Source organism: Notolepis coatsorum (genome assembly GCF_963971535.1).
Source record: "Notolepis coatsorum genome assembly, chromosome: 19".
Lineage (NCBI taxonomy): Eukaryota > Metazoa > Chordata > Actinopteri > Aulopiformes > Paralepididae > Notolepis > Notolepis coatsorum.
Genome location: NC_140183.1, coordinates 58,173,475 through 58,198,914, shown reverse-complemented (window position 1 = coordinate 58,198,914; position 25,440 = coordinate 58,173,475). Strand labels below are relative to the sequence as shown.

Below are 25,440 nucleotides of genomic sequence, written 5' to 3'. Positions count from 1 at the left end.
AGTTGTGTACAACAAGTCAGCAGGAAGGGTACTCTGGCAGACAGAGTGACTTGGGTGCTACAGTCTTGAGTGCATAGTATTATAGACATATTAGCATAGTAGGTAGTAATATGCAAGCAAGACTTCTTACTGGCCTTGTGAGCTCCTGAAGTCCATATAACAGTCGCTGTTATCGTGCAAAAAAACATGTATCTCCAGTTTTAGTAATTTTCTTGTTTTTATTGAAAGTTTACACGGCTCTGTGTTCTGTGAGCAAGTTTAATGATACAGAGGACCATAGAACCTACATCATACAACATACAAACATCGGTGATGTAGGGAATCATTGTAATAGTAGGAAGACTGTAAGGTCTTCATGTCAATAGGGTGTACGTGACATGGACCTCACAGCAAACATGTTTCTCTTGCCCCCCCCTCCCTGTTTCCCTCCCCCTCTCTCTCTCCCTCCCCCCTCTCTCCCTCTTTCCCTCCCTCTCCCCCTCCTTCCCTCCCTCCCTTCCTCCCTCCCTCTCAACAATTTAATGTCTAACATCAATAATAAGAATACATAATAAGTGACAATAGGGGCACCCCTGTGGTGAACCACATAACGCGCTGAGTCGCGGCATGGCCGACCCGGGTTCGATTCCCGGACCCGTCGTTATTTGCCGAATATCTTCCCACCACTCTGTCTCCCGTTCCTCCTCTCTCTATCTCTACTGGACTGCCCAGTAGTAAAAAGCGATAAACGCTAAAGAATAAATCTTTAAAAAAAAATAAGTGACAATAATTTCCCATTGTGTGCTGCTTCAGCCTGTCTCACAACCCCCCGTCCAGAACCTTTCTTCTTCCCTACCTTCTGTATTAAAGCCATAGACAAAGGGACGTACTCTTCTACCTACAAAGATAAATAAAGTGGATGTTTAATAAAGTGGATGTCTGACGTCTGTGTATTAACTCCCACCCGACTCATCATCGCTCCCCCTCCCACCTCCCTCATCCATGTGCCATGAGACAGAGCGAGAGTTAGAGACACTCCATTGCCGTTGCTGTCAAGAAGACAATTTTTGTTTGTATTTAAATGAACTGTTCTTTGACGTAAGCGGCAGGAACGTGCTTCGGAGGCCTCTCACAATGATATATTGAAATTCTTTATTCGGAAAACCACTTGAGATACAGTATCTCGTTTTCGAGAGGGTCCCACATTTTGTGCAATGTAATACAGAATCAGAACACACAACAAAAAAATAAATAAAATACATACAACAGAACAAGTACACATTATAAGAAGATATGACGCTCAATCTCCATCATAATAGGCCTACTCGGCAGCCACCTGATGATGCCACCACAGGGCAAACGAATATGCTTACCCCGCGATGACACCGCCAGGCAGCCTCTGCGAGAAAGGCCCAACAAAACATTCAAAGGGTGAGTAGAATACAGGATGTAATAGATATTGAGCTCCAGGACTGGCAGGAGAAGTGGAGCACAGAGCCAGCAGAGCCAACTAGCTAACCCGTAACACCCGCATACAGGATGGCTATGCCCCACATCCCCTCACCAGCGCAGGAGCCCCACCAAGGAAGCATGTACAATTGACGATAAAGTTAGAACATTTTTAAAGAGGTAAAATGAAGATATGGATCGAATAATCACCGGTAGGTTATTCCAGTCCGAAGGGGCTTTGAACATGAAGGATTTCTTGGCCATTGCTTTTGAGAACGCAGAAACTGTGAAAAAATACTGTACAGAGTGTCTTAGACGATAAGAGCAAGAAAAAGGGACCATCAACTGCTTTAGATAGGCAGGATAGTCATAATGGATACATTTGAAAATCAATTGTAGCCAATGTCTCTGTCTTCTTAAAGCAGGAGAAGGCCAGTCTAAGGTTTGATACATAGTACAATAGTGCGTTTTGAACGGACAGCCAAGAACAAATCTGCAGAGTCTATTGTAAGCCACATTGAGAGGTGATAGAAGGGTTTTGGAGGCAGCTTGAATAGACAACATCAGCATAGTTCATTAACACTTAAGCACTGTGGGCCTTCAGTGCCAGCGTTCTATTCAATGGAGAGAATGGCGTGTTTGCAGTGCTAAAAAACGATATTAAATATTATATCTATGGATCTAATAACGTTTTCGATTGTCAGTGAGTTTCTTCCAGTCAACATGCAAAAAACAGGTACATTTCCGTTTTATACCGTGGTGAATATGAGTATAGTTTGGGTGATTCTGAGTAATCCAAGGAAAAGACGCGAAAACAGCGTTTTATTGGAATTCACTTATCACGTTGCCATTCCTCGCTTGGATCAACAATCAATCTGAAATCAACGCTAGATTATCGGTATTATCTTTCATCATGCACGGATGAAAGGGGGCTTGCAGCGGGGCGCCCAGTGCCGTGATGTGACCAACGGGAGACGGCCCACACACATAAAACACAGACACGTTTCAATCACGGAGAAAAATATCAGATCAACGCAAGATCGGTAATATAGAGTCCTTACCTTGTCTCTGATGTAAAACAAAAAGAATAATCCAATTATCTGATTGCCATTCCAGATATCCACAGCGAATATCCGGCATTGCACATGAACGGGCGGGCGGGGTCAATTGTCCAAGCCATCCCTACAAGTGCTTGTTTTGCCGGAGTGTTTAGAACCCGCCCCCACACCACAGCTCGGTGGAGAAAAGAAACTACATCATTTCAAATGGAGTGCAATAGCGGCCGCAAGGCAGTAGGTGGCGGTATTGACAGTCTCAGACACATTCAGTACAGCAGGCACAAGCTGCCCGATGAATTATGAATGGCAATAGCTAATAAAAGAAATACCGAAACAGAAACGTAGATCTACGTTTCCGGCACTCAACGGTCGGGCCACAGAAACGTAGTACTACGTGAACGGCACAGAAAGTGTTAATGGCAAAATATGTTGTTGGGCAAGTTTCTTTCTAACAGTGAAACTGTCTAGCTCTATAAAGGACTCCAATGCTGAGATTCATTTGAATAACAATAGAGGTAATATGGAAATTGAATGAGAGTTCGGAGTCAAGCCATACTCTCAAATACTTAATGCGTTCAGCTTTTTTGCAGAGGTGTATTATCGGCACATAAAATAAAAATAACGCATGCCTTAGATTCTGTAGCCTTCAGTTTTTTACGAGTACCAAAAATCATAAAGTGAGATTTGGTTTTGTTTAGTATTAGTTTGTTCTCAGCAAGCCATTTCTGTAGTGTCTCACAGTCAGATTGTAATAAATCATTACATCACGCGACGGAGTGTGTTATACAAATTAGATCACGCCTATGGGTGGTTGTTAGGCCCGAGGCGCAGCCGAGGTTTGTTCTCAGCAAGCCATTTCTGTAGTGTCTCACAGTCAGATTGTAATTAAGCATTACATCACGCGACGGAGTGTGTTATACAAATTAGATCATGCCTATGGGTGGTTGTTAGGCCCGAGGCGCAGCTGAGGGTCGTTAGACCCCCATAGGTGTGATCTAATTTGTATAACACATGACTTCAAGTGATGTAATGCCTTTATACAATGACCCAATTCACCCAACCTTATTGCTATACAATAAACACACAGTAATTGAATCATAATGGAGATGTATTCACAAAACCATCCACATTGAAAGTAGATCCAATAGTAGATCCACTAGTAGACACCAGAGGGAGCTCCACAAACCATGTTAAACCCAGATTCGGCTCAAACAAGGGACTAAACGCCCTACCCACAGCTGTAAAGGAATGTGAATCACTACCCACTTTCAAAACCAAAAGAGAGCACCTACGGGAGAGACTGCAATTCGAAACTGGCCCCTGTAAATGTCCTAACCCAACCCCCTCCAATGTACAGTAAATGTCCTAACCCAATAATACACGAGACCCTTTTCTTGGGACCAAGTCAAGTCAAGTCAAGAGTTTTTTTGTCACGGCATACAAGCATACAGTGAATTGCGGGGTCATGTCCGCAGCGATTGTGCAATAATACAAGTAATAAGAATAGGAATGAGAATAAGACATTTGTGCAATAATACAAGTAATAAGAATAAGACATAACAGGTATAATGTACATAAAGTTTACAAAAAGCATGGTAAGACATGCTAAGGTCCTGCGATAGTGCAATACACTGTTAGCTACGGATGAGGCACTGGGTCTTATGTACACTGCTATACTATACAATCTACAGTTATACTATGTGTCCTTATGCTAGCTTGCTATATCCATCTGTTTACTATACAAGAACCACTCCTGTTCATTTTTTTTTAAAGTGACCTTTTCATTGTGTAAGGTGACCGTTGAGTGTGAGCGTGGGCAGCATGCAGTGTTCAAGACTCTGATGGCCTGGGGGAAGAAGCTGAGCCGGAGTCTCTCTGTCCTAGTTGCTGGTGTTCGCAGGCGTTTGCCTGACCTCAGCAGCATGAACAGGCTGTTGTTGGGGTGGTGAGGGTCTTTCATTATTCTGCAGGCTCTGGATTTGCACCTCTTGTTATATAAGACCTGCAGGGGTGGTAGTGCAATACCTGTAGTACGCTCAGCTGAGCGCACCACTCTCTGTAGGGCCTTCTTGTCCTGTGCCTTGCTGTTTCCATACCAGGCAGTGATGTTTCCAGTCAAGATGCTCTCTACAGCTCCGGAGTAGAAGGACTGGAGTATCTTCCCCGATACTCTGAACTTCCTTAACTGTCTCAGGTGGTAGAGGCGCTGCTTCGCCTTTTTTACGACTGAGTCTAGGGCCCTTTCTCACTCACCCTATTCGTTTCTATTTCGTTCCGGTCTGGCCCGTTCCGAGATCTGATGCGAACCCCCCCCCCCTCTCCCCCCTCTAGTTTGCGTACACACTGCAGTCTTGTTTCGTTCCGGGTTCTGTTTACGGTTTGCCTTTTGAGCGTTTACGCTTGCCGTAGGTGATGATGTCACGTTCGAAAATGTAAACACAGGAAGCGTTAACATGGCGCTGGAGATTGGATGCTGATATAAAATGAATAAATAAGCAATAAATATGAAGTTATATTTGAACCTCTGTTGTCAAGCCTTGTCAATATAACCCACCCCATTTTATCACGAATGGATGGTGTTGTAGAGTTCGCTTTTGAGCGTTTCCCAGGGCTAACGCTAAGCTAACGGTTAACGCTAGTTAGCTTAGCCTAGTCTAGTATAGCCTGTAGCACTTTTTCTTTTCAGCAAAGAACGTGCAATAAACAAAACGGATACATTCACTGTATGTTCTGCCTCTTTTCTCACGAATGGAACTCTGTTGTAGAGTCCGCTTTTGAGCGTTTTGCAGGGTTAACGTTAACGCTACGCTAACGCTAGTTAGCTTAGCCTGTCCAGCAGCTAACATTATCCCATCGTTCGTGGCAATTATATTACATGTCATTGATCTACTGGTCGACCACGGCCGACTGGTTGGGCACCACTGGTCTAATAGAAATAAATGCATTCAAACAAGAAACTAATGTATAGAAAATAGCATGGCAAACAAAAATTGCCAGGCCTAATGCGAGCCAGGGAAGTGCTGTGCGTTTGTAACGTGCGTTTGTAACGTGGCTTCATGTTTTCATCCACTTGTTTTTGGTTGAGGTCTGAACTCTCAAATTGCCCATAAATATAGTTTTTGTGGGTATTCTGCAGTTGTTGCTGTGTGTGGTGTTATCTGCCCAAAATTCAAGCAAGCATGACAGTAACGACGTTGTGTGTGTCACGCCCCCCGCACCCGCACGGCCCGATTCCGAGACCACCTAATCCAACTGATCCCGTTCAGCGGGGGGTAAAACGAATCAGCGCCGTTTCGCATCCCAAAAGGGGTGAGTGAGAACACTCCCCCCCGTTCCCGGGAGCAGTGATTCGATCCCCAAACGTAAGTGAGAAAGGGCCCTATGTGTGCTGTCCATGTCAGGTCCTCTGAGATGTGGACCCGGGCCCCAGGTACTTAAATCTGCTCACCCTGTCCACGATAGCCCTGTTTATCCACAGTGGTGTGTGTGTCCCCTACTGTGTTCTCCTAAAATCCACGATCAGTAGTAGGAAGTAAGGTTTCGTCGATAATCCAATGTACAGTTGTTGTAAATTAGGTAAATAAATATTAACAATATTTATTTACAACACATAAATTAACTTATTTACAATTATACATACAGTAGTGACAACACACATATGAACTATTTACAATACAGGGAGGCACATACAACACTCATAACTATTTACAACCAGTGTCGGTCGGGGCGCCTGCTCAGCGAGGGTTGGAACTGAGGAGAGATAGTGTGGCCTCCCACACGCTACACTCTCCCCGGTGAGAACCTGCGCGGCCAGGTTGGCCTGCCCCAAGTTTCAAGTTTCTTTAATAGTTGTCATACAGAAGTACAGAATACTTTTGTACAAAATGCTTCTTACTGTTGCGCTCCAGAGACTGTGCAAGACAAGATAAGTATGAAATAAAAACATGGTAAAATTAGAAGTAAAAAAAGAGGTCACAGTGTTCAGTTTAGACATATGTACAATGTTCGATGCAGAATAGACGTAGTTACCATACAATATACAATACTGTGCAGTGTACTAATATACAATACTATATAGTGCAATGCAGAAATGGAGAAATGGGACGAGGTGCAATTTAGGTACAATTCACAGTAGGTGTACAAGTTGTAGTGCAAATCCTTTATCAATAAATATAAAGTGTAAGTGTGTTTGTGTGATCTAAAGTGTGGAGAGTGGGTGCTGCAGTGTGTTGTTTGTTTGAGTGAGTGTGTGCGTGTGGGTGTGTGTGCTGTGTGCATTTGATGGTTGTTGCATAGTGATTATTGTTCGTTTAGCGATTATTGTTCGTTTAGCAGCCTGATGGCCTGGGGATAGAAGCTTCTTCTGAGTCTTTCTGTGCTCGCCTTAAGACTCCGGTATCGCTTGCCTGACCGCAGCAGTTCAAAGAGGCAGTTGTTCGGGTGGCTCGAGTCCTTAATAATTCTCTTAGCTTTCCCCTTGCACCGCTTGATGTAAATGTTCTGGAGGGTGGGAAGCCCCCCTCCAATTGTGCGTTCGGCTGAACGTGTCACTCTTTGTAGTCTGCTACGGTCTTGTGCAGTGCTATTCCCAAACCAGGAGGTGATGTTGCCGGTCAGGATGCTCTCTATTTTACATGAGTAGAAGTTCCTAAGGATCTTCTGACTGACTTGGAACTTCCTTAGGCGCCTGAGGAAGTAGAGGCGTTGTCGTGCCTTCTTCACAACACTGTCAATGTGTGTGGTCCATGTCAAGTCCTCGGATATGTGGGCTCCGAGGTACTTGAAACTGTTCACTCTCTCAACCGGTGCCCCGTCGATGCTGAGGGGGCTGTAGTCCTTGACCCCCGACCTCCTGAAGTCCACAATCATCTCTTTTGTTTTGCTGACGTTCAGGGAGAGGCAGTTCTCCTGACACCACTGTGACAGGTTCTCTACCTCTTCCAGGTAGGCCCTTTCGTCGTTGGCAGAGATCAGGCCCACCACTACTGTGTCATCAGCAAATTTGATGATGGTGTTGTTGTTCCGCTGTGCTACGCAGTCATGTGTGTACAGGGAGTAGAGGAGGGGGCTCAGAACACAGCCCTGGGGGGCCCCTATGTTGAGCGTGATGGATGAGGAGGTGCAGTTGCCGGCTCTTACCACCTGGGGTCTGCCCGTCAGGAAGTCCAAGACCCACTGGCACAGGTCATAGTTCAAGCCCAGGTCCCTGAGCTTGGCTATGAGTTTGGAGGGGACTATGGTATTGAATGCTGAGCTGTAGTCGATGAACAGCATTCTCACATAGTTCCCCTGCCTCTTGTCCAGATGTGATGCTGCTGTGTGCAGCACATGGGCTATGGCGTCCTCCGTGGACCTGTTGGGGCGATATGCAAATTGCAGAGGGTCCAGGTTGATGGGGAGGGAGGAACAGATGTAGCCCTTCACTAGCTTCTCAAAGCACTTCATGGCTATGGAGGTGAGGGCTACAGGGCGGTAGTCGTTGAGGCAAGCGGGCGTAGATTTTTTGGGTACAGGGATGATGGTGGACTTCTTCAGACAGGTGGGGATGACAGCCTGTTCCAAGGACAGGTTGAAGATGTCAGTGAATACCGGGGCCAGTTGGTCGGCACAGACTTTTAGGACGCGGCCGGGGATGCCGTCCGGTCCTGCTGCCTTCCTGATATTCACTTTTTTAAAGATCCGTCTCACCTCATGCTCTGTTACCCTGAACACTGAGTCTCCATCAGCAGACCCCCCCCCCCCCCCCCCCCCATTGCCGTGGTTTGTAGGCTGGTATTGTTATTCACAGCCTCAAACCTCGCATAGAAGGAATTGAGATCATTTGCTAAGGAGATGTCACTGTTCAGTTTGAGGGGGGTTCCTTTGTAGTCTGTCATTGTTCTGAGGCCCTGCCACATGCCTCTAGAGTCAGCCTGTTCAAACTGAAGTTCAACTTTATCCCTGTAACGCCGTTTTGCCTCTATTACTGCTCTCCTGACGTTGTATCTTGCCATCTTGTGTTCTTCCATGTTGCCTGTCACCAGCCCGGTGTTGTATGCTGATGTGCGCACTTTCAGAGCCTCACGGACGGATTTGTCTACCCAGGGCTTTTGATTTGGGTAGATTTTAATTTTGGTGGAGGGGATTGTTTCTTCTACCTGAGTACAGACATAGTCAATCACCGTTTCGGTGTATTCGTTAATATTGGCTGTGTTATCACGGAATACACTCCAGTCTGTACTTCCCAGTACAGCTTGGAGTGACTCCTCTGACGTCACGGCCCAACGCTTAACCTCTCGCGAGACCACCGGCGTTCGCTTGAGACTTTGTCTGTACTTTGGCAAAAGAAATATTGCAGCGTGATCGCTTTTACCGAATGGACTAAGAGCCTGTGACTTGTACCCATTCTTAAATTGCGAGTATACATGGTCTAATATGTTCTCGCCTCTGGTGGGACAGGTCACATGCTGATAGAAATTCGGCAGCACCTTTTTAAGAGGAAAACATAAAAACGGATTTCATAGGGATAGTTTTTTTTTTTTTTTTTTGGGAGAAACTGCACATGCGTCGGAGGAAAGCATGCGACAGTCTCCGGTCTCCCGGACCAACAGTAGGGGGAAGTACGCAACAAACAGGAAGGGTGGGATGGGAGAAAAATCGGGAAAAAGGAGGGGAAGAAAGATAAAAAAAAAAAAAAAAAAAAAAACTATCCCTATGAAATCCGTTTTTATGTTTTCCTCTTTTCGCATATGAATTTTCCTGTTTTCGGATTTCTCTGTTTAAAATTTTCCCGTTTTCAGATTTCTCTGATTTTATATTTTTTCCTTTGGATTTAACCAAAAAAAACTATACAAAATTATGTTTTTAATAACTAACTTTAATAACAGTACATCTGCAAACCTTCTTACCACTACTCGATTATGGTGACTTACTCTATATGTATGCACCTGATCAGTACCTTAGAAAGCTTGATACTGTGTACCATTCTGCCTTACGCTTTGTCACGGGATGTGGAAATCGAGTGCACCATTGCACCCTATATACCATTGCAAGTTATCCATCTCTACAAATACGACGATTTTCTCGATGGCTCTCTCTGGTGCACAAAGCTCTGCTTAAACTGGTTCCCTCGTACCTAAGTGTGCTTCTGTGCACAAAGCAATATATGCCCTTCGTTCTCAAGCTGTTCTAACACTGGAAGTTCCCCATATGAGAACTGAATTGGGAAAAAGGGCTTTTAAATATGCTGCTCCTTCATCTTGGAACAAGATACAGGAGGACCTAAAATTACCAGGACTGGTCACCCTCGGAGAATTCAAAGCCATTTTAAAATCCTACGAACTCAGTTCCCTTGGTCAGTGCAACTGTGTTTGATCATTTGCCTGTTTGATAACTTGCCTGAAATTGGAGCTTGATGTAAATGTTTTATCTGTATTTTATTGTGATGTTCTTTTTTATGTTGAAACTTTCTGCTGCCTTGCTTGGCCAGATCGCTCTTGAAAAAGAGATTTTAATCTCAATGATGCTTATCTGGTTAAATAAAGGATTTGATTGATTGATTGATTGGATGCCATTTTGTCACAGGAAAGATTTGCCTCTAGGATGGAACCCAGGTAGGTAATTTCGTCTTTCCTTGTGACAATATTGTCACCCACTGTAACTGAGAAGCCGTCGGTCTTGCTGAGTTTGTTATTTGAACCAAAGAGAATGGACTCTGTTTTGCCCATGTGTAATGATAGTTTGTTATCAGCGAGCCATATGCAGATTTTGCCTAGTTCCGAGCTGAGGGTTTTTTCAACCTGCAACTTGTTCTTGTCAGAGACCAGCAGGGCTGAGTCGTCCGCAAACAGGAACAAGTTGCAGTCACAGGCTGACGACATGTCATTTGCATAAATTAGGAAGAGTAGCGGTCCTAGTATGCTTCCTTGTGGAACACCACAGCTCACTGTGAGGGGGGGGGATAGAGTACCGTTTACCTCTACCATCTGTTCTCTCCCCTCCAGGTAGGATTGCATCCAGCTCACTGATAAGCTATCAAAACCAATTGCTTTTAGCTTGTCCATTAGAATAGAGTGATTGACAGTGTCGAAGGCCTTTTGTAGGTCCAGCATGACCATGCCGCAGTATTTGCCCGCGTCCACCTCTTGTTTGATGTGGTCGTTCAAATAGAGGAGGCATGTGTCAGCTCTCTCGCTCTCTCTCTCTCTCTCTCTCTTTTACGACATGATACACAACTTTCGTCTTGTTTACATCAGGGTCCCCCATTTTCAATTCATCATAACATGACATACAGATAGACAGTACTGTTACATCTAGACATTTATGACATACCAGATCTACAAATATACTAGACATTTATGACATACCAGATCTACAAATATACAGCACTGTTTGTGATACAAAAATAGTCTAAAAAGAGAGTATATACATTTGAGGGGGAATAAACTGTACATTGGAAGAGGTTGGGTAGGTGGGGAAACTGTACATTGGAGGGGGTTGGGTGGGGGGGACTCTGCATTGGAGGATTGGAAGAGGTTGGGTAGGTGGCGGTGCCTTTCTCATTTCCTGAGCTAGACATTATCAAACAGATCTATAAGCAGATGTATGGATGTCTGGCATCTTTGTCATGAAAATGGGGGACCCTGATGTAAACAAGACGAAAGTTGTGTATGTCGTAAACGAGAGAGAGAGAGAGAGAGTGAGAGAGAGCCCCCCCCCCTCATCCGCATGCGCAGTAGTGCAAAGCCAGGTCCATGCCACAAGCCACGTCCACGCCACAAAGCCCCTCCCAGACGTTGGGCTCTGTGGCTCTGTAGATATAAGCTATTGCTTTCAGGTGACAAAATCCGTTCAGTGGTTCTCGAGTTACATGCCGATATGTGAGGCGTGCCCCAAAGTACGCAAAAGTACACATTACCACCCCCGACTCCCGGAGCTCTAGCTCCGTCAATCATTTGGCGACCTCAAAAATCTTTGCACAGGGTTGTAGCCAATGAGTGTGGCTTTCCAATGATACCCCATGATATGATAATTGGGGATCTAATACGGTCTCTATTGATCGATTTATGATAAATAAAAGCAGGCTTAACAGGTTTTTAAAGGTTCATGTTTCTCCCCAATCCTCTCCTTTGTGTTAGGCCTTTGTGTTTTCCTCAGTGAGGGATTCTCTTTTGTCGGTCAGCAGCGTTTTGTACTTGCTGAAGCTTCTCTCTGTATAATTATTTTTTAAGTTTAAATATCAACATTATCTGGCCATCCTCAGTAAATAGTAAATACTATAAAACTTGCCAAAGACCAGAGTTGGGATGGGCACCCGTGCGCACACACACACACACACAGAAATGGAGAATGGCTTATATGAACTATCCAGTTCATATATCAACTTATATCAACTATCCAGTTCGTTTTTATAGTGTAACGTTTGGCTACTTGAAGGAGAGAGAGAGAGACTGAGACTTACGCTAGTCAGTCTCGGAGTTGTCTCGGAATGGATTTGCTATAGCTTTTTTCTGCATCTCCGTAGACCGTGCCGCACCACCGTTTTAAAGTCTTAGATTGATTTATATGAAAACCGATTTATGTATAATTTAGCTAGCTCGCCAATGTGAGCTGTGGTGTTCCACAAGGAAGCATACTAGGACCGCTACTATTCCTAATTTATGCAAATGACATGTCGTCAGCCTGTGACTGCAACTTGTTCCTGTTTGCGGACGACTCAGCCCTGCTGGTCTCTGACAAGAACAAGTTACAGGTTGAAAAAGCCCTCAGCTCGGAACTAGGCAAAATCTGCATATGGCTCGCCGACAACAAACTATCATTACACATGGGCAAAACAGAGTCCATTCTCTTCGGTTCAAATAACAAACTCAGCAAGACCGACGGCTTCTCGGTTACAGTGGGTGACAATATTATCACAAGGAAAGATGAAATTACCTACCTGGGTTCCATCCTAGAGGCTAATCTTTCCTGTGACAAAATGGCATCCAATGTAATAAAAAAAGTCAACCAACGAACGCGTTTCTTGTACCGGATCTCCTCTCTGGTAAACAAGAATACCCTGAAGACTCTAGCAGGAGCACTCATTCAAGGGTATTACGACTATGCTTGCACCTCATGGTACCAAAGCACCTCAAAGGCACTAAAAAACAAATTACAAACATCTCAAAACAAGCTAGTCAGACTACTACTTGACCTGACTCCTAGAACCCACCTCACCCCTGCCCACTTTGACAACCTAGGATGGCTTAGAGTAGACGACAGAGTACAGCAACTTGCAATGGGCCTGGTCTACAAGATACACTACGCGACCAAGGTACCCATGTACATGTCAAAATACTTCCCAAAGGTCAGTGAATACCACGATCACAACACCAGAGGGAGCTCCACAAATCATGTAAAACCCAGATTCGGCTCAAACAAGGGACTAAACACGTTTCGCAATTATGCCACATCAATGTGGAACGCCCTACCTAAAGCTGTAAAGGAATGTGAATCACTACCCACTTTCAAAAACACTCTCAAAAAACACCTACGTGAGACTGCAATTCGAAACTGGCCCCTACAAATGTCCTAACCTAGTTGTACAGTAAATGACCAAGTAAGGCTTTGTCAGTATTCCAATGTACAGTGTAAAATGTGTATGTGTCCCCTACCCAACCCCCCCCCCCCCCCCCCCCCCCACCTCCAATGTACAGCCCTCACCCAACCCAACCCACCCAACCCCACCCCACCCAACCAACCTCCTCCGATGTACAGTTTCTACGCCAAATGTATATACACTCCTTTTCTGGACACTTTTGTATCACAAACAGTACTGTATTTGCAAATCTGATATGTCATAAATGTATAGATGTAGCAGTACTGTCTATCTGTATGTCATGTATGTCATATATGTTATGATGAATTGAAAATGGGGGACCCTGATGTAAACAAGACGAAAGTCTTTCTCTGGTCTGCATCCCCTTAACAATTGTATGTATTGAGCTGTACTGTACTGTACCCATTCTGCAATCTGTTAATAAACTTTTCAATCAATCAATCAATCAATCATGTTACTGTGATTAAAGCAAACTTTAATAATAAAAAAAAAATCAAATAAACGTTTCTTTTTAAATAAAAAAAATTATATATATTTTTTTTGGAGGGGCGGGGCGTTCCCCTACCAAGGCAATGGTAGGGGAAACACTGGTATTTTTAAATCTGGTATGTCATAAATGTATAGATGTAGCAGTACTGTCTATCTGTATGCATATGTTATGATGAATTGAAAATGGGGGACCCTGATGTAAACAAGACGGAAGTCTTTCTCTGGTCTGCATCCCCTTAACACTTTCAGAGCCCTTGCTTAACCTTGATTTACCGGTTGAATGCCCACCATGTGCACTTCAATGTTAGCGTTAAAAACGCCTAATCTATGTTTTAAATTATGGCTATGTGTCTAATTTGCCCGTCGCTTATCAATGACTCGTTTTCCAGTCAACATCGTCGAAGCGGATTGTTTTTTTATCGGTTCATTTTAGTTTTATAGCATTTTGAAAAGCCCTAGTTTTCAAGGAAAATATAAAGATTCCATGATAAAAGACGTTTACTGGAATATTCTAGAATACACAAAAACGTTGTAATTTTTTCGGCCTATTTATGAATCGTTTTCAAATAAACGCTAGATTATCGATAGTATATGTGTACGTATGCACGCTAGAGACGCAAGCTGAAAAATCGATTCTCTGATTTCCTCATCAGCGATCGCACACACACACACACACACAGGGGCAAACGCTGAGATCTCAGCGAATACAACTCTGATTATCCCAAGACTGGTAAAATAGATTCCTTACCTCAGATCAGATGTTCTCCAAAAAGATCATTCCAATTCCTGATCGCCATTCCAAATATCGATCACGCTTATTGATTGAGTATTGGCTTGCAGTTACACAGGGATAGACGATAGGGGGCGCTTTTTTCCATTCTGAGCTGCTGGAGGAGCTGCTGTACCAATGGGAGACTCGGTTGATGAAATATGAAATCAGATCGCTAATAAACAAATAAAACGATATTTGTCGTCGTGGGCACTCAGTGGGGGGCCTAATAAAACGAGATATGTCGTCTGTGGCACTGAAAATGTTAACAATTGTGTGTATTGAGCCGTACTGTATTGTACCCATTCTGCAATGTGTTAATAAAATGTTCAATCAATCAATCAAATCTGACACAAAAAAAAAAAATAAAAAAAAGATCAACCGGCCATTTTTTTTTTTTTTTTATGTCCGCGATTTTTCTTTTGTTTCACAATGGGTCATGACAAATTAATTACATAATCCATGTGTATGTAACGAACTAACATATTCCAGTTGACTGTATCTTTTTTGGGGGATTCGTTCAAAAGCTATTCATACTTCCATTTTTCTATCGCAGATTAATTCAGACAGAAGAAAAAAATTATTCGGTTGTGGGAGGGATCTGGGGTCACGTGGAGTGTGTTATACAAAATAACAACCGGTAACTTGACTGTTTCAGCCAATCAGAATCAAGAAATGTGCATGCCATTGTATAAGGCTGATTATACAATTGTGAGAACTGGAGTCTGGAGCACAGCCCAATTGCTGAATACACGAGAAGAGAAAGGAGCGGTTTCAAGGGTGTTTAATGGAAATTGAGCAACACAGGAATTGGGGGGAAATAGAACGGGGTTAATGTTCTGTCCTGTGGCTGCCACGGCAAGTTCGGTCCTGGTGCTTGTCGGGGGAGCTGCTGGGTGGCAGCGGGAGATTAGGTGTTCCTCTTCGGGAACAGGTGACGTCCAGACAGGGACGCTGGAGCTGCTGGGTGGCAGCGGGAGATTAGGTGTTCCTCTTCGGGAACAGGTGACGTCCAGACAGGGACGCTGGAGCTGCTGGGTGGCAGCGGGAGATTAGGTGTTCCTCTTCGGGAACAGGTGACGTCCAGACAGGGACGCTGGAGCTGCTGGGTGGCAGCGGGAGATTAGGTGTTCCTCTTCGGGAACAGGTGACGTCCAGACAGGGACGCTGGAGCTGCTGGGTGGCAGCGGGAGATTAGGTGTTCCTCTTCGGGAACAGGTGACGTCCAGACAGGGACGGCGGTCCTGGGCAGTGGTAATTAATACCACGACCGCTTCTGGTCAGCGTCGAGGTGTAGATATAGTCCCCTCATCAGGGGAGGATAGGGTGCAGCTGGGGAGAGTGGGGTGCTTGCCCGTGTGTGAATTAGGGGGATGGAATACAGCTGGGTGAATGAGGGTGAAGGAAGGGGTGACTGAAGAAAGAGAGGATGATGAGGAGTGCGCAGTGGATAGAGAGGGGGATGAAGAGGAGCGTGTGGAGGACGTGAGGGGAAAAGGAGGGGGAGTGAAGTAGGCCCGTGCTGTGATTATGACAACAATGGCATGCAAATTTCTTGATTCTGATTGGCTGAAACAGTGAAGTTGCCGGTTGTTATTTCGTATAACACACTCCACGTGACCCCAGAACCCGCCCACGACTGAATAACTTTTTTTCCGAATCACTCCGCCGTCCATTGTTTTTATGAATGAAACCAAGATGGCGGACAATAATCTTTATGAATGGATGTATTGATTTCGTTAAAAAAAAGATAAAGTCACCTGGAATATGTTAGTTGTTTACACAATGTTGTATTATGTAATTGGTTTGTCATGACTCATTGTAAAACAAAATATAAATCGCGGGGGTTCTGAGGGGAGTGGCCACTGGCTGACAGTGCTCTCTGTCTCGGGTGCCGGTGTTGTGCTGAATTCGGACTCCCTGCCAGAATCCGACTCCCCCTCGGGTGAACGTGCATACACTCCATCAGCCTACCCAGCATGTAATACGTTCTTTGTTAGAACTCAACTCGTTATTGTTGGCGCATAGATTGCAGAAATACGGGAACGTTTTGATTATATTTAAAAGGCTTTGAGTGGAGTTTCGAAGCTGTAAGCAGAATACAAGTCATAGGAACACCCACGATATAGTGTTCTTCCCCCTTCCTACTGTATAAGAAAGAATTAAAAACACATTGCAAGGAGAACAGAGGTTATTTGTTGAGTTTATGTGTATACAAAACCCTTGCAACAAATGTGTCTTAAATGAATGAAAAGCATACATAGCACCTAATGCTGCTCTGGATACAGGTAGTAGCATATATCGTGTGGGTGTTCCTATGACTTGTATTCTGCTTACAGCTTTGAAACTCCACTTATTTCGTTTTACAATGTCAAAGCCTTTTAAATATAATAAAAACGTCCCCGTATTTCTGTCCGCTTTATCGTTTTATGACAGACATATGATAGAGTGTATGCGCCAATAATAACGAGTTGAGTTCTAACAAAGAGCGTATTACATGCTGGGTAGGCTGATAGAGTAAATGCGTGTCCACGCGAGGGGGAGTCGGATTCTGGCAGGGAGTCCAAATTCGGCACAACACCGGTTGTTATTTCGTATAACACACTCCATATGACCCCAGAACCTCAATGTAAATAAACCATAATCACCCTACAAAAGGTTCTGAGAATTCTGTTCCAGCTAAGAGGCAAAATAACGACACAGATACTTTTTTCACAAACTGCACTATAACCGGAAATGTTACCATCAATGTAAATAATCACCCTACAAAAACAGTACTGTATTTGTAAATCTGGTATGTCATAAATGTATAGATGTAGCAGTACTGTCTATCTGTATGTCATGTATGTCATATATGTTAATAACATTTTCAATCAATCAATCAATCAAGCATGACTTCCATTGGATCTACATTTTCTGTTTTGGGATCTACTTTTTCTGTTTTTGAATAAATCTACATTATGCTTCAATTACTGTGTGTTTATAATAATAATAATAATAAGGTTGGGTGAATTGGGTCATTGTATAAAAGACATTACATCACTTGAAGCCGTGTGTTATAGGAATTAGATCACGCCTAGGGGGTCTAACGACCCTCCGCTGCGTGTCAGGCCTAACAACCACCCCTAGGCGTGATCTAATTCCTATAACACAATCCGTCGCGTGATGTAATGCTTAATTGAATCTGGGCTACATTATTGTTGATGCTGTTACATTCTACCCATGCAGTGCTTTTGTTGAAGAGGAAATTGCTATGTAATAGCCCTAATGCAGTCTAAATTAAGTGTGTAAATTAATGTGATTCATATAAATGTAAATGTAATGTGTATGAAGCTTGTGAGAAGCACTAGAGGGGGAGGTCGACCGTAGTGAAGTGAGAAATGGTGGCTTGTCTGAATGTGTAGACGGGTCTGTGGGCTAATGTGAGATAACGTTATTATGTGAGATGCAGCCAACAGCAAGGTGTGACACAATAACATCTATATTTACCTTCATTATCCCGCAACCCAAACATGAACAAATGGACAGCCCTGACACCAAAACTGGCACCTTGCATGGTTGCCTCCGCCGTTGGTGTGTGAACGGGTGAATGTGAGACATAAAGCGTTTTGGATAAAAGTGCTATATATAAATCCAGTAGATTTACCAAATGCAGTCCATTTTGTCATTTGGCTGACACTTTTATCCAAAGCGACTTACAAGTTCTGTACAACTCTTTCAGCTAAGTAACATTGTTCGTCAAACAGTGTTGAACTTGGGTGCTACAGTCTTGAATGCATAGTAGTAAAGACATAATTAGCATAGTAGGTAGTAATATAGGCAAGGTAGAATCCTTAGTAGCAAAGTGCATAATATTAAAAGACAGTATGAAAGAATAGTAGTTGAGGCACATTTTCGTTCTCTACTTGATTAGCTGAGGTCTGATGACTTATTCATTGCATTAGTATTTTGTGGCTGTAAAATGTTTGTTTACACTGGTAAAGTTTGTAGCGTAAACACTAGGGCAAACAGAGATATTCTGGGTTTCAAATAGTCTATTTTCCATTAGATCACACTCTTCAAGAGTGTATGTGAACATACCTCACATGTATTTTGGTCAAAGATACGGATTGAGGCTAAACATTTAACTGGCTTCTGAAACAGCAAGAAAGTGTAGCTGGATGAACAGGTTTGTGTACAGGTATCTGTCTATCTCACGCGTTGCTACTGCTGAGTTAGTGTGTGTGTGTGTGTGTGTTTGTGTGTGTGTGTGTGTGTGTGTGTGTGTGTGTGTGTGTGTGTGTGTGTGTGTGTGTGTGTGTGTGTGTGTGTGTGTGTGTGTGTGTGTGTGTGTGCATGCGTATTCGGGGTGCGGTCTGACTGGCCAGACCTGAATGACCTATCATCTCAATCTCATCTCATGTCGGCACAACAACAACAACGCCAACGTCAACACTGGACTGAGCTTAAACTGCAAGGGAAGCTTGCTTGTCTCCCTGCTGCTGACCACTCTGTCTCGCATGCAATTTTTAAAAGAGTAGCTATTGATGAGAGCATCATCATCTTCACTTTAAAAGCTAGGCTGCAGGTTTTACCATCGAAGCTCAACCTTTCCAACTGGCTCCCTGGTAGTCATAGCCCACACTGCATACACCACGACCACGGTCACGAACAGACAACTGAAACCATGTCTCACATCCTCAATGGTTGTCATGCATACAGAGGGCTTTACACAATGGTTACATTTCACACATATGCAAAATGATAAGCACTTAGATTAGAAGCATCTTTTTTGGGATACTTTTATTAATCCCATTGGGGAAACTCCAGGGACCAGGTCCAGTTGTACCCCAGGTCCATTTGTACCCCAGGTGAAGTTGTACCCCAGGTCCAGCAGTTGTACCCCAGGTCCAGTTGTACCCCAGGTGAAGTTGTACCCCAGGTCCAGTTGTACCCCAGGTCCAGTTGTACCCCAGGTCCAGTTGTACTCCAGCAGTTGTACCCCAGGTCCAGTTGTACCCCAGGTCCAGTTGTACCCCAGGTCCAGTTGTACTCCAGCAGTTGTACCCCAGGTCCAGTTGTACCCCAGGTCCAGTTGTACCCCAGGTCAAGTTGTACCCCAGGTCCAGTTGTACCCCAGGTCAAGTTGTACCCCAGGTCCAGTTGTACCCCAGGTCCAGTTGTACCCCAGGTCCAGTTGTACTCCAGCAGTTGTACCCCAGGTCCAGTTGTACCCCAGTACCTTGGTTAAGGGCAATGGCAGAATATACCCAGCATGCATGTCTTTCCATGGTGTGGATGAAACCAGAGTATCCGGAGGAAACCCACGCAAACACAGGGAGAACATGCAAACTCCACACAGAAAAGCCCCCTGCTGGGATTTGAACCCAGGATCTTCTTGCCGATCGTGCTCCTGGACTGCAGATGAGCATTAGCTGGCTGGCTAAAACTGGCACATTGACAGAAATGTTGATTAATGTGCATTGTTCCTGCGAAATAAAGAAATAAATCAACTGATAACTGAAGAAATACATTCACTGGAACATAGAAATGTTATATTCAGGTTCCTTCACATGAATTACGTAATGACTTAATTAATGTGCATGACTGAATGGGATTCTGTTACATCATCGTGAGGTAGTTAGTGGAAAAAGCCATCATTGCTAGTCTTGTCAGCATCTCACATTAACCCTTTCACTACCACACTGCAGAAGGTTAACCATTTCACTACCACACTACAGAAGGTTAACCCTTTCACTACGACACTACTACTGTGGTAGTGAAAGGGTTAACCTTCTGCAGTGTGGTTGTGAAAGGGTTAACCGTTTGGTAGTGTGGTAGTGAAAGGGTTAATACTACAGAAAGCATGGCCTTTTGGCTCGTTTGTTTACACAACAGTTTCTTTCTGATTTCTCTATACATAGACATCAACGTGTGTGCACACAGACACAATCAAACACACACACACACACACACACACACACACACACACACACACACACACACACACACACACACACACACACACACACACACACACACACACACACACACACACACACACACACACACACACACACACACACACACACACACACACACACACACACAAACATGTGCACACCTCCAATTCTTTAAGGACAAAAGGCCAAAAGCCAGTGGTTGAATTGGCCCATTATGGTGTAAAGCAGTGTGATCCACAGATAGGGTCAAACAGGGCATCCTGAGACTAATGTTATCTGAAGGAAGACACACTGTATACACTGGGGCACACAATGGGGGATGACGAAGATCATAATAATAAAGGTGAGCGTGTGTGTGTGTGTGTGTGTGTGTGTGTGTGTGTGTGTGTGTGTGTGTGTGTGTGTATGTGTGTGTGCGTGTGTGTGTGTGTGTGTGTGTGTGTGTGTGTGTGTGTGTGTGTGTGTGTGTGTGTGTGTGTGTGTGTGTGTGTGTGTGTGTGTGTGTAAGCCCACACAAGACAATCACTGGAGAAAGGGGAGGGTGGGATGGACAAATAGAAAATGTAGAAATGAGCGCAGAGATAAAGACGTGTTTGTGCGATATAAATATCTGAGACCACACAGAGAGAGAGAGAGAGAGAGAGAGAGAGAGAGAGAGAGGAGAGAGAGAGAGAGAGAGAGAGAGAGAGAGAGAGAGAGAGAGAGAGAGAGAGAGAGAGAGAGAGAGAGAGAGAGAGAGAGAGAGAGAGAGAGAGAGAGAGAGAGAGAGGGCATCAGAGGTCCAGGCTGGCGGTGAGGAGGAGAAAGACAGAACCAGAGGAGAAGAGAACATTAATTAAGACTCTAATATACTGAGCAAAAAGAGAGTCTGGAAAAGACCCAGACGGAGAGGAACACTTGACTGAAAACAAGGGAGCTCTTTTTAATAGAGGAAACTCCAAGAGGTAAAATTACAATTATAGTCTGTTATTTATTTTTCTAATTGTGAAATTACAGGTTTATATATATGACACCTGAAAAAAAAATATAATAAAAAACTCTTTCCAGAAATGGCAAACGCAGTGCGGATAACGTTCTGGGTGTTAGGCTTCATCCTGGGTGCCAGCATACCAGGCAACAGTGGAGAGTGCTACTTCAATACAAGAGGTACAGTATTTGTGAGTGTGCTTTGTGTGTGTGTGTGTGTGTGTGTGTGTGTGTGTGTGTGTGTGTGTGTGTGTGTGTGTGTGTGTGTGTGTGTGTGTGTGTGTGTGTGTGTGTGTGTGTGTGTGTGTTACAAGTGTGTCTGCATGGAGCCATGGGGACAATTTGGAAAAAAAAACTAGCTTTTTGTGATTGATGTTAGGGTTAGGTTAAGGCTATGCTTAGGCATGTAGTTGTTATGGTTATGGTTAGAGGCTAGCATAATCAAGAATCAAGAGGTTTATTTGTCACATACATACCAGGGCATACAGTGAAATGCGGGTGGTCATGCCTGCATCGATTGTGCAATAATACAATAATAAGATAGACATAAAAAAAAATAGGTAAGACACAAGATGTGCATGATAAAAAAATACATGCTAAGTTCCTGAGAAACTGGTTCCTATGTACACTACTATACAATATACAATTTACAATTTTAACTCCGTAATTTTTATACTTAATGTATCTAAACTATACTATACAATACCTCCTTCCTTTAAAGTGACTTTTCCATTATTTAAAGTGACATTTTGTTTAAAGCGGTTGCAGCGTTACTACTGCTGAGTTAGTGTAGGTGTGTGTGTGTGTGTGTGTGTGTGTGTGTGTGTGTGTGTGTGTGTGTGTGTGAATGGTAAATGGTGCATTTTTATAGCAGCTTTTATCCAAAGCGCTTTACAATTTGTTCCTCACATTTAACCCATTCACTCACACATTCACACACGGCTAACCTGCTCATCGGGAGCAGCTAGGGGTTAAGTGTCTTGCTCAAGGACACATGGACACACTGCCCGGGAGTAGCCGGAATCTAACCGGGAACCTCCAGATTACCAGTTGACTGCTCTACCTACCGAGCCACTGTCACCCCCTGTGTGTGCCATGTGTGTGTGCATGTGTGTGTGTGTTACAGTAGCCTAACTGTCTGTATGTGTGTGTGTGTTTCCTCCAGGGAGCTGTGAACACATGGAGCAGGTGTATACAATAGGAGAGAGCTGGATAACCAAGGACTGTTACAAGTGTGTCTGCATGGAGCCTTTTGGAGTAGGATGCTGTGACCAGTAAGATGCCGGCATGTCTTTAAAACACCTGCAAAATGTGCACATTCTACAGTAACAGGAAACTCACAATAAATGTGGATCTTCACTTTTCATGTTACGTCTGCCTTTGGTTCAGGGTGTGAATGCTCTGTTATCCAACAGTGTCTTGTTGGATCCCTTAAGTGTCTTGACTTACTGTACATGCCTCACTAATCCCACACACACACACGCACACACACGAGCGCGCGCGCACGCACGCACGCACACACACACACACACACACACACCAATCTGACAGCAATTCCTTTCTTACAGTGGATCTCAGCCTGTGGATTACCCAAACTGGTGTGAGGTCATTCGTAAGGCTGACTCCTGTACCAGTGTTGTTGTGATGAGGGCCAATCACAAGCTGCCCTGTCTCTGGGGGAGGGGCCGTTTCAGAATACTTGCTGGCCAACCTTGGAAAACTGACAATGACCCTTTATTCTGATTACTATGAGGAATGCATATTCAACTCTGCAAAACAAATAAAAGTGTAATATAGTATGCAGGTGAAATATATATTAATACATTATTTATTTTATAATTTAACATTTTAAATTAACTTGTCTTATGTTTTTATTATGCTATACTATGTTTATTATTACTATGCCTTGGTCTCTATTATATTGTAGGCAGCATTTTGGTGAATCTATGTGAACATTGAATAAAAACCTATTCCATAATTTTGTTTCTTTGTCAAATTGTATGAATGAATTGTATGAATGATCATATTATTATACCTGTATTTACATAATGGGATATGTACAATAAAATAAAATGTAGTACCTCTTTGCTTTTACTTTGAAAAGGCGGTGGCGCATGACTATGACGTCATGTGCTGGCGGGATGTTGATGACGGCCAATTAATCTTAGTTTGGACTGATGTTGTTGACCTAAAAAGTAGTTTACTAAAGTTCTCATCCTAGTTAATAAAGACACCGCCAGTGGACTCCTGACATGCTCGTGCTACTATCATGATTACAAGTCAATAGCGCTGTAAAATGTGGATTCTAAGCCCTCAACCCGAAGGTAATTTCGGATTTTGGCCAAAATATTAACGCTAAATACACAGCTAACATTAGGTAGCGTATTCATCGGCCTGTGTATCTGTATCTGTTAACTCAGAATAACATTATTCGGCCAGACTTTGCTGGGCTAGTGTTGTATTGCCCATGGTATACGACGTGACGTGTGAATATTTCTCAAAACTGAAAGTGATACTTTAATATCATCTAAAGTTGAGCCTTAGTCTGGAGACTAATTAATCATAATCAATGTATGCATTGCAGGCACTGCACACAACGTCACCTGTGTCATATTTAGCTGATGTTACTTATTGTTAATGTTAGAAATGTTACTTTCTAAACTGATTCGTTAACATTAAGCCTGCTGTTTCTGTTGAAAACTAAGCATAATCTAGACCCTGTCACTTTCAGGTGTGAAGTACTACCTCCTTCCCAGTAAAAAGTATGTCGTTGGACGCAAGAACTGTGATATCCTCCTGTCCAACGACCAATCCATTAGCCGGGCCCATGCCCACCTCACTACCACTGACCAGGTGAGAGAAAGAGCTGAACTCAAGTGAAAACAAGAAGCTGTCGCCAAACACACCAGAACATCTGGCCTTCTGTGTCACAACTCTGATCACTACAATGATTTGACTCATACAGATCTCACAGTATGCATAGTATGCAAGGGATATTGTATCGAACGCCGCGGAGAGGTCGAGAAGGATGAGGAGGCTGATGTGTCCGCAGTTTGCAGCAAGGAGGAGGTTTTTTTTTTTTTTTATATATATCTTTTTCCCCCTCCTTTTTTCCTCAGATTTTCTCCCATCCCAATGTTAGTCGTTATGCCAATTCCCAATCCCCTTCCTGGTCGCTGCGCACTTACCCCCCACAGTCGGTGTGGGAGAGTGGAGGCTATCACGTGCTTCCTCCGACACACGTCTAGCCAAGTGTGGAAGGATCACACTATCCCACTTAGATCCTATCCGCGCTTAGCAGGCGCCCCGACCGAACTGTAGGAGTCGCTGTTTACAACGACCCGGACCCACCCCGCCAGCTTCTCCCACCCTCTAATACTGCCAATTGTATTAGTGTGAACGGCCAGCCAAGCTGGTGACAACCCCGGAGCTGTGAGCTGGATTCGAACAGGCAAATCCAGCGTCTCCGGGGTTGGTGACGAACGCAATCTCCGCTACGCCACCTGACCGCCCTGGAGGAGGTCATTTGTGATCTTGATGAGGGCGGTCTTTGTGCTGTAGTGTGATGTGCTCGGTAGGCTGACCGGAGGGGTTCGTAGAGCTCATGGTTGGACAGATGTTGATGAAGCTGGGGGGCGAGTCGACTGCCCTCTCCAAGGTTTTACTTAGGAAAGGAAGGTTGGAGATCGGCCGGTAGCTGCTATCCAGCACCTCAGAGTGCAGACCAGGCTTCTTTAGGATGGGAGTGATGGAGGCGGTTTTGAAACAGGAGGGAACTATTCCAGATGACAGAGAGGAGTTGATGATGTCCGTTATGATGGGGCAGAGGGTAGGAAGGCAGGCCTTGACCAGCACCGTGGGCATGGGGTCGAGGGAGCAGGTGGAAGCTTTGGCTCTGGTAACCAGCTTCATGACCAGCGGAACATCCACTGGGGAGAAGGAGGAGAGACAGCACTGGGGGATGGAGGGATGCAGCTGGGAGCGTCTAGTCCGGCGTCAGGGGTATGTGAGGAGGGGAGGGGGCGGGCACCGTGAGTTGTTGATGGATGGAAGTCACTTTAGCCTGGAAAAAGTCAAGGAACTTAGAGCAGAGGTCAGGAGCATCAGCAGTGTGAGAGGCAGTGAGAGGGCGGAGGAGACGATTTATAGTAGAGAAAAGCAATCTGGGGTGATTTTGCTGTGAGGTGATGAGGGTGGAGTAGTATGCGGTCC

The 25,440-nt window shown here is 44.2% G+C and overlaps 1 protein-coding gene across 1 annotated transcript in view; it reads left to right on the top strand.

Annotated features, from left to right (window-relative positions):
- The first annotated feature begins 23,377 nt into the window (after positions 1 to 23,377).
- The window catches only part of nbn (nibrin), a 43,751-nt gene continuing 41,688 nt past the window's right edge, over positions 23,378 to 25,440 (top strand). The window contains 2 exon segments of the mRNA XM_084335832.1: positions 23,378 to 23,552; positions 23,960 to 24,081. Of these exon segments, the coding sequence (XP_084191958.1) occupies positions 23,525 to 23,552; positions 23,960 to 24,081 (150 nt within the window). The 5' untranslated portion in view covers positions 23,378 to 23,524.